The 15,141-nt window shown below is 54.7% G+C and overlaps 1 protein-coding gene across 4 annotated transcripts in view; it reads right to left on the reverse strand.

Annotated features, from left to right (window-relative positions):
- Nucleotides 1-15,141, reverse strand: part of KSR1 (kinase suppressor of ras 1) — a 159,688-nt gene that overhangs the window by 19,896 nt on the left and 124,651 nt on the right. For 3 of the 4 annotated variants that reach the window (XM_042916262.1, XM_042916261.1, XM_042916258.1), the window contains exons 7-13: nt 10,961-11,044; nt 9,330-9,391; nt 9,122-9,228; nt 5,822-5,990; nt 3,959-4,000; nt 1,546-1,600; nt 294-342 (exon numbers count right to left, since the gene is read on the reverse strand). In XM_042916262.1, coding sequence (XP_042772196.1) covers nt 294-342; nt 1,546-1,600; nt 3,959-4,000; nt 5,822-5,990; nt 9,122-9,228; nt 9,330-9,391; nt 10,961-11,044 — 568 coding nt within the window. The remainder of the gene's footprint in view (nt 1-293; nt 343-1,545; nt 1,601-3,958; nt 4,001-5,821; nt 5,991-9,121; nt 9,229-9,329; nt 9,392-10,960; nt 11,045-15,141) is intronic. The other variant, XM_042916260.1, reaches the window with a different exon arrangement.

Below are 15,141 nucleotides of genomic sequence, written 5' to 3' on the forward strand. Positions count from 1 at the left end.
AGACTCACTGAACTAGAGTCTCCCAGGCTGGGCCCCAGGCCTCTGGGCTAGGGGTGGGAATCATAGGGATGAAGGGCTTACTTTAACCTCAAAAAAACAAAACAGAACAAAACAAAACAAAGAAGGTCTGTGCTCACCACTCTTTTAGGCTGTGCACCTGCTGCAGCGGGCTCCTGACGGGGCCCTTCCCAGGGCCCGGCGCCCACGCGCTCCCCACACCCCTATGTGCGCAGAGACGAGGAGGAGGGGAGAGAGAAGGGACCATCTCCGGGCTGCGCGTCACCCGCACTCACCTCCCCTTCACGATCCTCCAACACGTCTGCTTTTGGCTGGTTGTCGAGCCTGAGAGCAAAACACGGTTTGTCAAGGAGACCCTGGCGGCAGGTCAGTCTGCTCTCAACTGGGCAGGGTCCCATCGTGAGGCCCGAGAAAGGGCCACCAGGCCTGCATCCGTACTGTGACCCACTTGGCTGTGGGAAAGGCAGTCTGGAGGTCGTGGAAGCAGACAGGAGGCCAAAGACCAAAGCCCATCTCCCTTCTTCGGCCTCAGCCTTCTTTAGACTAACCTGAGGGTGGTGGGGGACAAGGGGTGGGCAGGAACCACTGAGACCCTTTCAAACCTGGTGCCCAGTCAGGGGTTCTGAGCACAACGCGGGACTTGAAATCATACTTGAGAACCGGCTCTGTCACCTCCCGTGGGACTTCGTGCAATTTTTTTTTTTGACAGATTATTTCTTTTGAGGGTGAGAGAGAGAAAACGAGTGGGAGAGGGGCAGAGGGAGAGGGAGAATCCCAAGCAGGACCCTGTCACAGACTGTGAGCTCATGACCTGAGGTGAAATCAAGAGTCAGATGCTTAACCGACTGAGCCACTCAAACGCCCCTCTTCTTCTTCTTTTTTTTTAATGTTTATTTATTTTGAGAGACAGAACATGCACATGAGTAGGAGAGTAGGAGAGGGGCAGAGAGAAAGGGAGAGAGAGAATCCCAAGCAGGTTCCTCACTGTCAGCGAGGAGCCCAACGGGGGGCTCGATCCCACGAACAGAGAGATCATGGCCTGAACCCAAATCAAGACTCAGATGCTCAATTGCCAGAGCCACCCAGGCACCCCTGATGTCTTAACCCCTCCGTGGGGGCTTTCTCCTCTGTACAAGGATGACAACTACTTTAACACCTACCTCCACCAGGCTGAGCAGAGGGCTCAGCAGAGCCGGACGTGGAGAAAGGGCTCCATAAACAGGAGCGATTTTTAGTAGGCACCTCTAACTCTGAGTGGCCTCTGCCCACCTGTCTTGGGTCACAAGACTGCTCCAGGTTCACCTATGTCCCTACCCAATGTTGACTACACCAACAGGAGACAGACAAAACCCTCTGGCCAAGGTCGGTGGTCCGGGGAGTGGGTGAGCCCAAGGAGTGCCCCCCGCTGGCTGGCCCAGAGCAGGAGCTCAGAGACTTAAAGGTGGAGTGGGAGGTGGTCGGGGATGTGGGTCCCGCTTTAACAGGTCCCCGTGGGAAAGAAAGCGAACGCAGGGTGGGGATGCCTACCGGGTACTGTCTGCTGCATCAGGGGACGGGGCCGCCTGTGGAAATGCGGAAATGTCTGTAGGAAACAAAAAGCAAACACAAAGCATGAGACCCCCTCCCTGCTGCCTCACGGACACGGTGCTTACCAAGTGCACGCAGCAGAACGGTGCCTCCCCTCCCAGCCAGCCCCTCCCAGCGCTGCACCTAAACCGGGCACTTCTCCTAAACCGGAACATGGACACAACCTCCACGGCACAAGGTTTTGCTCCCACAGCTCTGTGCAGGTACGCGATTGGGATTCCCCAGTCAACCCCAATTCCTTGTGGCCAAATGACCCCATATAAGCAAGCGGTAATAGCAAACTGCGTATTATTTACATGGGGGTCAGACTCTCCATCTTGGCTCAAAGGCAGTAGCTGGTGCAACAATCCCCTGAAGGCAGTAAGACCCCTTCAGGGAGGCCAGCGGAGGCCCAGGGCAGGGCTTGCAGATGGCTCATTAGTGACACCTCGTGTCTGGCTCAGCTGCTGGAAATTTCTGGCAGGAGCCAGAGGCCCTGCCCCCCCTTGACTTCCGGGTTTGGGCAGCTCTCAGAGGAGAGGAAGAAACGCACAGTCCACACCTCCTGGAACCCAAAGGTTGGGTAGGTGGGGCTGACCCTGAGCCTGGGGCTTTCCCAGTTTTAGCACTGAAAGTCCCACATCCGGGGGACACCAGACAGACGGTCACCCCAGTGTGGAACCCCAAAACCGTGGCTACTTCTGTGACTCTTCACTCCCTCCTCTTTTGTCAACAAAAGAAGGTGGCTGTGGCTGAGTTGTCAGCACCCTCTCCCTGCCTTCCAGGACACAGAGCCCCCCAACTCAGCCATCAACGCCTCCCCCCACTTCAAGCTTTCTCTAAAGCTTTATCCAAGGCTACCTCTGAGGTCATCTGAATCGCCACATTCTGGGAGCTCACAGACCTGGAGAATCTGATAGAGGCTGTGGGCCTTCCTACCAGGGAAACGCACACATGCACCACTCCTGGGGGATCTGGGTCCTGGAAGCCTCGGCCAAGGCCCCCCCAAGATAACACTACCCTGTGTCCACAGACTACCCTCCTTCCCAGCCTGACCTTCCCACCCCTCCAACACAGCTCAAATATTTCCACAGAAGATAACACGTGCATAGGGGATGTCTCCACACCGCACCCCAAGTGGGAGGGAACAGCGTCTCTGAGGCCTCATGCTTTTCCTTAAACATTTAGAGTGTATTTTGCGTTCTGCTCCAAAATGTGTCCATGTTTGTTTTTAACAGGTATATAGTCCCTCTCCTTCCCCAACATATCTTCAAGGCAAGATGGATCCTTCTGGAAAAAGAGCCATGTTTTCCCAATGCTTTTGAGGACTCCCCTGCACACTGGGCCTTGAGCTGGTAACCAGGGAGGCTCTTAGACGGGAGCCACAACAAAAATGGGTGTGAAACCACAGGGGCAGCTTGGAGAGCCTCCTGGGGCCAGTCCCAGGGCCCTGACCCCTGCCAGCCTGCTCACGCCCAGGCAAAGCCACACTAATAGCTCTGTAAGAACTCCACAAACGCTCCAAATCACTCCCCTAATGGAGCCGGGCTGGCAAACAGAAAAGCCTGGACTAACCAAAAGACCATGACGCCAAGACGGGCCTGTTTAACCTATGAGAAAAACAGCTACAGTCTTTGTCTAAACACAGAGAGACTTCATATGGCTAAATTAAGAATTAAAGTTGCAGATTACTTATATGAATGCTTGTCACCCTCAACTGGAGAAATAAGTACTAACCACAAAAACTCCTTGGGGGCATGAATATGGCCAAATGCGAAGGTTGGCACATAGTAGGTGTACAAAACAGTTTCTGTTGGAAGGGAATCAATCAGAAGAGATTGAAAGTTGTCGCCTTGAAAATTTCTAAAATAAAGCTGCATTCTACTTTATCGCCAGCAGATGGCGCCACGCAGCAACACTCAGGCAGGTGAAGCCCCAGCAAGTGAAGGCTGCAGACTTTCCCCAAATTGTCTTCCCTTTCTGTAAGTAGTTTCCTCCTCACGGTGTAGGAGAAGATATTTTAACAGGTGCCCATAAGGCGTCAGTAAGAAGGTCTGTCCCTCCCTCCTGCAAACTGGATTTCCGCCACCTGTCAGTTGTGTGACCCCAGATAAGTTGCCTATAGTCTTTGTGCAACAGGCTGGACAGGATGGAGGCCAAGGTCCCTCCGGGCAAGTCACTGCCCCTGTGAAGGGCCCACCTCAAGCCTACCCACCCCGCTCCCTTTTCCCAGCTGTGATACACAGTCAGCTCTCAAAATAGGTGCATGTGAGGCTCAGGCACCATGGAGGTACCCAGGGGAAGGTATGCCCAGGTGGGCTGAACACAGGGGCCACAGCAAGGGCCAGTTAGTGGAACCATGCAAAGGACTCACCTGGAAAGATAAACTGTTGTCTATGATGAATGAAGTAGGCAGCTTTAAACAGAAGAGGAGGTGAGTCACACACACAGAACAGCAAATGCAGCGAAGGAGGAGGGGGGCCAGGCACGGGCTGCTTATGGGGTGGGGTGGGGCAGAACAGGGTGATCCATGCAGGAAGGAGAAAAAGAACTGAAAGGAAATGGGTGCTGGCAGGAGACCCCAGGAAGGGGCTTTCCCGGGAGGACTGGGGTTGGGAGCTCGTGGCCCCATTGCTGCAGAGACCTGGCTGACGGCATTCACCTCCCAGGCTCACTTCTCTGTGAAACGTGCGGGAGCCCAGTAGGGTGAAATACTGAAAAGGGAATTGTGCCGAGTGCAGAGGAATGGTCTCCACCCCCTTGGCCCCACATTCACCTCCAGAGGTGATGAGGCTTTAGCAAACTTTCTCACCATCCAAAACAGAACAAAAACCCACCTGTCTTCAGGGTCCCCCTGAAGGCGACGCACTGGGGGTCTGGACTCTGACACAGCTGTCGTGTTGCAAAACAGGGGTACCGGGCAGCCTTTCCCCATAAACTGATTCGCTCCCCCACAGTGAAAGCTGAGCGGCTCTGACTGACCTCACAAAACGGGCTTTTTCTGTGGCTATTGTTTTTCAAACAGGCCCTTCCTTTTAGAAAAACCCAAACTAGGCGCTTAGCAAAAGACCCAGTTTCAGAGCATAATGACGGAGCAGAATGGGAGAGGAGGTCATTCCAATGGGCCATCGCTCCAGTCCTGGGGAGGGCGGGGTGGAGAGGGGTGTGCGCAGGATGATGCAGGACAGAGCCAGCCAGCCAGGTGTGTGTTAAGGCGAAGGCACAGGCAAAAGAGAAGATTCTTACAAAATCTCGGTCTCCCAGCACCCCTAGAAGAAACCCCTGGTGAAACGGGCCCAGAGAGGCTGTCCGGCCTCCTGCAGGCTGCATGAGGGTCCCCCGGCACAGGAAAAGCTGTGCTTCTGTCCCCCCGGGCCTGGAGCCCCAAGGGCCAGGCCTGACCTGACCAGGCCCAGAGCAAACTGGAGTGTCCCAGTGGCTGCTCCCTCCTCTGGGCCTCTGCCATCCGAAATACGCGGAGGGCCAAGGCCAACTGCAAGGAGCTGCCAGGGTGGCCGAGGCCTAGGCTCATCCTGAAACAGGCGAGTGGGCCCCACTCTGCTTCTTGGAGATATGGGACACCCCAGACCTGGCTGAGAGGAGGAAGACCCCGGCCCTACAGAGCCCAGGGCGGTGGTGGAGTCAGAGGTCAGCTCTAGCATCCACCTCCCCTGAGACTCAGTGTCCTCATCTGCACAGTGGGCATAACCTAACCCCAACTTCACAGGGTCTCTTACTTTATGGAAAAGGGAACAAAAGCTTCCCATTAAGTAGCTTATTCAGATCACGGAGCAGGTAAGCAGCAGAGTCTGGGGCCTTCTGGGCCTGCCTCCGCTCCCTGGGCTGCCTGCCATGCTTCCTGGGAGCTCAGCAGCCCTGAGTGAACAGTGCCCACGAGAGGCCACCCCACACACGGGACGGCAGCGTGGGCTTGTGTCAAGACCCCAGGCCTTGTGCCAGACAGACTTCGCTTTGATCCTGGCTCTCTCTCTCACGTGGGCAAGCCACTTCCTCTGAGCCTCAGTGTCCCCATCTGTAACACGGGTACGGAAGCAGCACGTACATCAGAGCGCACATCAGGTTTAAATACCGGAACGCACTTGAGTTTGGCACAGTGCCTGGCTCCCAGCAAATGCTCTTAGTGGCAGCAGCGTTTGACCTTGAGCCTGCTAGGGCGTGCCGAGAAGGGGTATCCCACCCCATCGTGAACGCACGCAAAGACCTGAGGGTATGGTACCTGGGAAGTTGAATCTGCTGTCCCGCTGGCCGGGAGACGGGTTGGGGGGCGTCGTGGCACTGGATGGATTGGACGATGTCGGGAAGGGTGCCGGCGAGGAGGGCGTGGAGGACGTGGTGGAGGACGGGTTGCTGCTGGAGTCCAGGTGGTTCATGGCTGGAGGGTGCTCCTGCAGGACCAGAGACGCCAGAAGTGGGCAGGGACTGTCACTGCCCTACCCAGCCTGCTTCCCATCCCCCACGCTGGGGCCTTCCCCTCCCTGCCTAAAAACGAGGAGGTGCGCTCGGGGCATCCTGACGTTTTTACCTAATATTTGAGGGATGATGGCACAGAGAGTCCCTCACCTCAGTGCCCATCCCCTAGGCGACCCCTGCTCATGCTTCTTCAGCTCAAACATACTTTCCTCCCAGGAGCTTTTCCTGAGCCCAGCGAGGACCACACTCCTCCTCATGCTCCCATAAAAGTTAGCACTTTTCATCAGGGCACTTGAACTACAGTCAAGGGAAGATATCTGGGGTGGTTTTCTGCAGAATGTCCTTGTGTGTCCTGTGAAGGCAGGGACCCTATTCATCATACCCCCCAGTGCCTGGCTCTGAGCCAAGCACATAGCAGGGTTTTTTAAATGAATTAAATTCAGCCTCCGGTAAGTGTTTATTTAGTGTGTGGTGCACAGTGGGGTCTGATAAATGCTCCCCTCACTCTTCTACAGACCTACTGGCTAGGACTGCCCAGTGGTTTGGGCCCTAGCAAGGTCAAAGGACCAGCTGAGAGAGGGCTACGGGGGAGTCAGCATTAGGTGGGACCCTGGCCCCGACCCCTTTCCCAGACCCAAACTCCAATCCCTTGGTGGACAGGGTTGGAATTCCTTGGTCAAAAACATTGGGGCCAGGGTCACCCGGCTGGCTCAGCCAGGAGAACCTGTGACTCTTGATCTCAAAGTTCTAAGTTCAAGCCTCATGTTGGAGGTAGAGATTACTTAAAAATAAATCTTAAAAAAAAAAAAAAAAAAAAAAGTTGGGGCCAACTTAGGTTAAATGCTCGGTTCATCAGGTTTTTCTTCTGCAGGCCCAAAGCGTCTGGGGTGTCCAGAGCACTCCAGAAGCTTCCAAAGCTATGCAGGGGGCCTCACAGTCCAGGGACAGCCTCCACCACTTGGTGCCATACGCGGGATGGGAAAGGAGCTGGGTCCACCGAGGTCCCATCCTATTCCTCAGGGCCAGGCCGGCCAGGGCAGGGGGAGGGACTATGAGGCAGACTGAATCCCAGCTCCCCCACTCAGCACCTGTGTGACTTCGTTCAAATCCCCCCACCTTTCCGAGCCACAGCGGTTCTCCATAAAATGGGGTATCAGCTGCTGCTTCACACGGTTTTTCACGTGTTCAGTGTTTGATATGAAGTTTTCCTCATGCCCACCGTGTGCCAGGCCCAGTGCAGGCATCAGGGAGCGGACAGGAGCAAGATGATGGCTCTGCCCTCCAGAGCACCCCTCCGCTGGGGAGACAGGCCGTCAGCCAGGGGTCCCGGGCAAGCCCTCCCTGAGGGTTGAGTGTGTAAATGCCGAGGAGGGGGTCTTGGGCAGAGGAAACGGTGGGCACTGAAGCCCCGCGGTGGGAATGGGCTGAGCCGGTGTGAGCCAGGGCGGCTGGAGAAGAGGGTGGAAAGACAGGCTGGCCCCTGAGAGATACACAGGCCAAACGCACGGCCCTCAGCACAGCGCCTCGGCACTCAGTAACAGTTAGCTCGTGTTATGGCCACAAACAGGGAAGGATGAGAGGCGGTCAGTGCCCTTGGTGACGTAAGAGAAGGCACCACCCAGAACTCTACGGGGCCGGAGCCGAGCAGGTGAGTGCAGGAGGGCTTCATGCAGGAGGAGGGGCCCTGAGTGGGTTCCGGAAGAACTGACAGGGGGAGAGCGAGGGGGTACGGGGACACGGTGCAAACAGGGGTGCACCAGGTATTGCCAGAGAGCGCAGGGCAGACAAGAAAACAATGCTGGGGCCCGGCATCCCTCCCGAGGAAATGCGCCTAATCTGTGACAGGCTGGACAACACACGCTGCTCCTGACAAACGAGTTCATTGTCGCGTTACCCTCACAACACCCTGTGAACGAAGCATTATCATCCCCACTTTACAAACCAGGAAACTGAGGCTTAGAGAGGTACGGGAATTTGCCCAAGGTCACAGAAGCAAGGAAGGGGACTCATCGGGACTGGAGCTCAGGTCTGTGGTCCTTCACCCCCACACCCCTATTCCTAGAGGGAATGTCACGGGTGGGGAAAATGCAATGACAGGTGGAGGGAGGCAGGAGACAAGGACAGGCAAATAAGAGAGGTCACCCCTGAGGCAGTGGCCTCCCTTGTTGGACAAGGAGATGTGGCCACGGTCCCTCCAGAACAGCCCACCCGCCCCCCCCCCCCCCCCCCCCCCCGCCATCCCAAGCTGCATCATCAGCCATGCCACCTGCTTCTCTTCTTTTTGTCCAAACCTCTACCTAGGCCGGCCCAAGCCACAGAAGGCAACCGTGGCCCTGGAGAAGCCAGTCGTGTGACCCTCAGTCACATGAGGCAAGGCTTAGCTTAGCATGCTAAGCCCTGGTATGGGGCTGGGACACAACACACTTGAAAACCCACAGCCACACCCACAGCAGCCTGGGGGGAGGCCACCGGCTGCACGGTCACCAGGGGGCTGCCGTCAGAAGCCATCATTAGCGCGGGCATCTTGTCGACACCACATACATCTGTGCCTGGACCGTGACAGGTCTGTTAGACTCTCGACAGTCTGTATGGCTGCAGAGGGCACCTGTCTGTATTAGCAGAGAAGCCCAAGCCCAGGCTCTGAAAAACACAATCCACCTTCACATATTACTCTTGAAGGTATGTTCGCTGTACCCTGACTAAGGCCAGGCTTTGGGGCCGGGCGGCCACTGAGACTTCTGCTCTGGGCCTGCCCCTTGCTCACGGGGGGGCCCTGTGCTCAGTTTCGTCATCTGAAATGGAGCGAAAATCAGTATGTGATTTTTAGAACCATTGTGAGGGCCAAAAGAAATACCAGTGGAAAAAGTTCCCAACTCATAGTAAGTGCTCAGGAAATGTTAGGTCAAAATAGAGGAAGCAGGTCGTGGGCACATAACTACGATCTGGACATAAACGTGAAGTCTAGGACATGGCGAAAGATAGGATCCCTGAAGGCCACCCTCTGGTCCTGGACCCCAGATTTCATGCCCCCCTCCCGGCCGGATCTCTGCATTACAGGGAGGAGTCCAGGGCGAGAGGGGGGGGGTTCTCCTGCCGCCCAGCGTACCTTCTTTGTCAGTGCTTTGGGGAGGGTTCCGAAATGGGGCTCAGCTGCTCTGTCCACCGGGTTGTTGATGTCCGAGGGGACAGATTCTGTCCTCCGAAGCCTAGGTTCTATTTAAAAAGAAAAGGGGGAACCATTAATAGAGAACAGACCGGGCTACAGAAGAGATTCCCCCCCAAATACAGAAAGCAGAAAAGGGCAGAACACTCACGTGGAAGGAAGGATATTCTACAGGCAGGGGCTTCTTTTGTACACTTGTTGTGACACTTCAATCTGGTAAAGAAGGCAGGGTCAGTGCAGGGAGGGTCACTCGGGGCTCCCAGGGCATCCACGGGGCCCTGAGCCTTGCCGGGCAGCTCTGTGCAACACCCATTCGTGACCGCCTCGATCGCCACAAATTCCTCAGCAAACATCAGCTCAAAACTTTGGAACGTCCCACGTGGACAGTGTTAGCACGACCACGTTCCCACTGTTGTCTGCCTAATCTTCACAGCACACAGTTTAAATCACACCCATTTAAACGTTGTGGGTCCCACATCTCTCCCTCTCCTCTCAAGAAAGGGAGACCCTCCACCCACATTCAGAAAGCTGAAGACAAATCTGAACTTACAAAACAAGAGAGAATCATAAGGAGGAGAATGTCTGCATTACCCAAGGATCCCAGAGATGCAAGGAGCAGTCCCTCCCGTTGCAGTCCAGCATGGGCCTCATGGTCAGACGGCCAGCATGGGCCAGAGTGCAAAGACCTCGACCCTCAGTTTGGTCTTACCTGCCCTACCACATCTCGGGGTTCTCAACGACTCAACGGGTTAACAGTTAGGGCCCTACCAACCTCACTCTACAATCGTAGGAGAGCGTGGGGCTGAGAGGGCACTCTGTGCTCTCCGCATGAAAAGCATTACTTAAAAGGGAGCAGGAGGTCCCCAATTTAAAACCAGGAGCCACAGGAGACCTAGGCTGGGGGAAAGCTCTGGCGTCCTCTTGGTGGTCTGGGAGTCATGGGGAAAACACAATTTATCCAACTGACATGCATGAGACCCGTCGCCTCTGGTCTGGCAGGAGCCCAAATGCTTGTACTCCACACACTAGCTCGGAATCTTGGAGCAAGCCTGGTAGACAAAGAGGCCCGGAATCATCTTCCCAGTTGTAAAAATGAGGCCCAGAGAGGGCAAGCATCTTGCCCCAGGTCACAAAGCAATGGAGGGCAGTGATCTGGGAGCAAAGACTCCAGGCCCATCCTCCGTAGGGTGAGGGTAGTTAGACAGCAGAGAACATTCTGCATCCCCCACACTGCTCCCTATCCTTGTCCTTCTGGCCTACCAGAAAGCACAATGGTACGAAACAAGAAAGTGAAATCTGTACGCAATCTCCCTTAACTCTCTTCTGTGAATACCACTAGCCATCTCTGTTTTTTCCTACTGCCTGTCCCCTTCTCCCCATCTTGTGTACTAAGGCTAAGGCTCAATTTTGTGTAAGGCTAAACTTCAGAACTCCTTCGAGTTTCCAGAACGGCCTTCCCATTCCTCGCCGATGTTGTGCAAGGTAAAAAGGCCTGGAATTCTTTCTTCCTGGGTCTACCTGGCAAACTTCTGCTCATCCTTCAAAGCCCACCTCAAATTTGCCCTTCTTCTGGGAACGTCTTGCCTGATGCTTCCTTAATCTCCCTAGAAAAGGGCTGGTCGCACCATGGTGTGCCGAACGGGGTCACAAATAGACGTACGAACTCTCAAAGGAGTCCCCTTGCATTCTGACTTAACCTCAGGCCAACAACCGAGTAGTAGCACCGTTACTAAAGCATGGGGTTTCCACCCTCTCCCACCGCTCCCACCCTCCACCCCTCACCTGCAGTGTTTGCATTTCACTCCAAACATCATGCTCTTCTGGCACACGTGGCAGACCTGCGACAGCCAAGACTTGGTGGAGAACCTACAAGCGGTGGACACCGGAAAGTGTTCACGCGGCTGGGAGACCAGAGCCTGGACAGAACGGGGCCCCGGGGGAGACCGGGAGACCGGGTTCCATCCCAGAGCCACCGGAACCCTCTCCCGGGGAGGGCAGGGACGCCCGGGGTCACTGCTCCCCCTGGGCATTCAGATTTCCCAGCCACAAAGTCCTCATTGGCCGACTCGTAAAGTGTGCACGCCAAGCGATTCCAAGTCTTAGGAATTTATCCAACAGACACGCCCGCTGGTGTCAAAGGATATGCAGATGAGGTTACTCCCCGCAGCGTATTTGCGGCAGTAAAAGGCTACAAACGGGGGCGCTGTGGGTGGCTCGGTTGGTGACTGACTCTTGATTTCAGCTCAGATCATGACCTCAAAGTTCGCGGGATCGAGTCCTGCGTCGGGTTCTGCGCTGACAGCGTGGAGCCCGCTTGGGATTCTCTCTCGAGCTCCTCTCTGTCCCTCTCCCACTTGCTCTCTCTCTCAAAATAAATAATAAGCAAACTTTAAAAAAAAAAAAAAAAAGGCTATAAACAACCTATGCTGTTTAGTGTATCGGCGACTGACTGTGTACAGGCCGGTCCGATCACACAATGGGACGCCATGAGGCCAGAAAATAAGAAAGCTCTTTTTTGTGCAAATATGGAATGATCTCCAAATTACATTATCAGGGGAAAAAGTACTACATGACCCCATTTATATGAAATTCAAAGACAGGGGCGCCTGAGTGGCTCAGTCGGTTGAGCGTCCGACTTCGGCTCAGGTCATGATCTCACAGTCCATGAGTTCGAGCCCCGCGTCGGGCTCTGGGCTGACAGCTCAGAGCCTGGAGCCTGTTTCGGATTCTGTGTCTCCCTCTCTCTCTGACCCTCCCCTGTTCCTACTGTCTCTCTCTGTCTCAAAAATAAATAAACGTTAAAAAAATTTAAAAACAAATTCAAATACAGAAAAAGTAACTTATGACGACAAATGAACAGTTGCCTCTGGGTGGTAGTGCTATCAAGGGCCAAAGGTCAATTCTGGGGGTGCTGGAATGCTCTGAATCTTCACCTGTGTGGTACACATGGGTGTGTCCATCTGTAAAAATTTGTGCACTCAGCACTATGGAAATGATGTCTCCGTTAAAAAAAAAATTTTTTTAATATTTATTTTTGAAAGAGAGAGATACAGCATGAACAGGGGAGGGGCAGAGAGAGAGGAAGACACAGAATCCGAAGCAGGCTCCAGGCTCCGAGCCGGCAGCCCAGAGCCCGACGCGGGGCTCGAACTCACAAAACAAGATCATATACTGAACCCAAGTTGGACGTTTAACCGACTGAATCACCCAGGCGCCCCCCTTTTTTAAAAAAAATTTTAACGTTTATTTTTGTGTGAGAGAGAGAGAAAGCATGAATGGGTGGGGCAGAGAGAGAGCGAGACATAGAATCTGAAGACGCCTCCATTTTTGAAAGAAAAAAAAAGCAAAGGGTAGAACAGTGTCAATAATATACGTAGTATTTGGTGAAAACAGAAAAAGGAGGCCAAAAAATATACATATGTATTTGCTTGTATAAAAATTATCTCCAACTGCCCAGATCTGCCTACAGGGGGACCTAGAAGGCTGGGGACAGCAGGAGAGGACTGTGTGCATAGCCACCCTTGTCTACCTCTTGAATTCTGAATGTATTTCAATCCAAAGTAAATCAAAACTTAAAAAATTTAAAACCCACAAAAGACAGACTGGAAGGAGGGATGGGGGTTGAGCGGGTGGTGTCCTCCGGAGAAAGTCTAAGGCAGTCCACAGGGTGGGGAGGCCTAAGGGCGGAAAGAGCTCCCTTTTTTTTTTTTTTTGGAGGATTTTTCAAAGTGTAGAGTATCATAGGAGCAACAGAACAAACAGCAACGGTATTTGGGGAAGGGTTTGTAATGCATCCATAAAACATGAGCTCACTCAATTCTTACAACTACCCCTGGGGAGTTAGGCGGGTCTGAGATTCTCAGTACACAGGCAAGGGAACCAGAGAGGTCAGGGGACTTTCCCGAGGCCACACACCGGGAAGCTACGCGGCAGGGTCTGGACCCCAGGGGCCTCAACATAGAGTGTGAGGGCTCCTCTGAGAGACCACTAGGGCAGAGCAGGAGAGAAAGAGCATGGGCTTTGGGGTCAGGCTGCACTGGAGAATCCTACCACCTATGGGCTGTGGGATGCCTCAGGGCCTCTGCAAATGCGGCCAACATACGCACCTCGCAGGGACCTGGGGAGATCACATATGCGAATGCATAGTGCCCAGAGGGTTACAGTCTCCACCCAGACAAGATGGGTGCTTTCAGGGATGAGAACAAAGGCACCCATGTGCTTGAAGGGCCTTTTTTTTTTTTTTTTTTTTTAGTTTTTTTTAAATTTATTTTGAAAGAGACAGAATCCCAAGCGGGCTCCATCTGCACTGCCAGCATAGAGCCCAACATGGGGCTTGAACTCACGAACTGTGAGACCATGGCCTGAGCTGAAATCAAGAGTCAGATGCTTAACGGACTGAGCCACCCAGGTGCCCCCCTACCCCATGAAGTGCCTTTTAGGGAGCCTTGATCCTGCCTTCCTGGGATCCACATACTCTCTCTGGGCTTTAATCTCCTCTCATGCCAAAAGCAGGGATTAGGGAGCAGCTCAGTGGTATCTGAGATGACCTCCACCAGGGAAATCATGAAAACAGGGCAAAATAGTGGTGAGGTCCGGGCCCGAGAAGAGACAAGTGCTAGGAAGGGGTGTGGGGTGTAGAGTAAAAGCCTTCCCAGACCAGGGAAGAGCCACAGACAGCTTCCCCCTCCCCCCACAGGATTAGACCAAAACACTTTAGATCTTCTTAGAGAGGCCTGGAACACGGGTTTAAAAAAACCCAGAAGGTGGGGCAGTGACGTCACCAGGGTGGGGCAGCCTGGCAATATGAGACAAGGGGACTGCTGCTGCCCTAGCTGGAGGGCAGCTTCTGCTGCCCCAGGTGGAAGGAAGCGGCAGCCCGGGAAACACTCGGGGGCGAGCTGACACAGCCCACATCCTCTGTGAAGGCAGGTGCGCCCAAGACAAAAGAAACAGCTGATCCCGGCGTGCCCCAGATCCTGGCCGACACGGGCCCCTCTTGGGCTAAGGCCTGTGCTTGTCCACCAAGTGCTCCCCGGTGCCGGACACGTGAAACCCAGGTGCACATCACCCCACTGTATCCTCATCACAGGACGGGGAGGAAGTCTTGTTTGCGGGGGCAGGGGGAAACTGAGGCTCAGAGAGATTACTGGCGTGCAACCCACGGAGGCAGAATGGGTAGGGTTCTCGTCCTGTGCTGAGCGGCTCTCTCACATCCTGGGAGCCTTGGGTACAGATGAGGGAGGCCCTGGGACCTGCACTCGAAGGGCTTGTCCCGACTGTCAGCCAGGCCCTCTCGTCGGTGGTACTCTAGCGTCTGGGGATCAGCCCTGAAGAGTCTCTGGGTGTCTGAGTGCCATCCAGGGGACACGATCCCTATCTTACTGGCAGCACGACCTCAGGCAAATTGCTCAGGCCCTCGGAGCCACAGCCGGGTCTCCACCTCTGGGCAAGAGTTCCAGGCTGGCCTCCCAGGCTGGACGGTGGAAATGAGAGGCTCTGCTAAGTTGCAAAGCTCTCAACAAGCGTGCCCTGCTGTGCTCACGGCAGGCTTTCGCAAGGGACGGCCAGAGCGCAGGCATCCCGAGGCACCGTTCTGCTGGTTGTCCGGGCTGGGGAGATGCCGTGCACACCTACTGTTGGTGCCACACACTAGCTCCACGAGTGTTGAGGCCAAGCCTTCCGGCCAGGCCACGTCACGGGCCCATCTCAGCCTATGCCAGCTCACACCAGCACCAGCATGACTAGGAGTTGTGAGAAATCCAGACTGCTAAGCAGAGAACTTTAGGGATGGGGCCTGGGGTTTGGAGCTTCAAAGCTCCACGGGCTCTGATGCGTGGCCGGGTGTGGGCCCGACGCGATCCGGTGCTGGACCCGCAGGAAGCTCTCGGCTCCTCCTCCAGGAGACTGTGAGCCTGTTTCTCCTGGGACCTGTGTTCTCCCTCAGCAGGGTGAGGAAGAGACAC

The sequence above is a fragment of the Panthera leo genome, chromosome E1, assembly GCF_018350215.1.
Source record: "Panthera leo isolate Ple1 chromosome E1, P.leo_Ple1_pat1.1, whole genome shotgun sequence".
NCBI lineage: Eukaryota > Metazoa > Chordata > Mammalia > Carnivora > Felidae > Panthera > Panthera leo.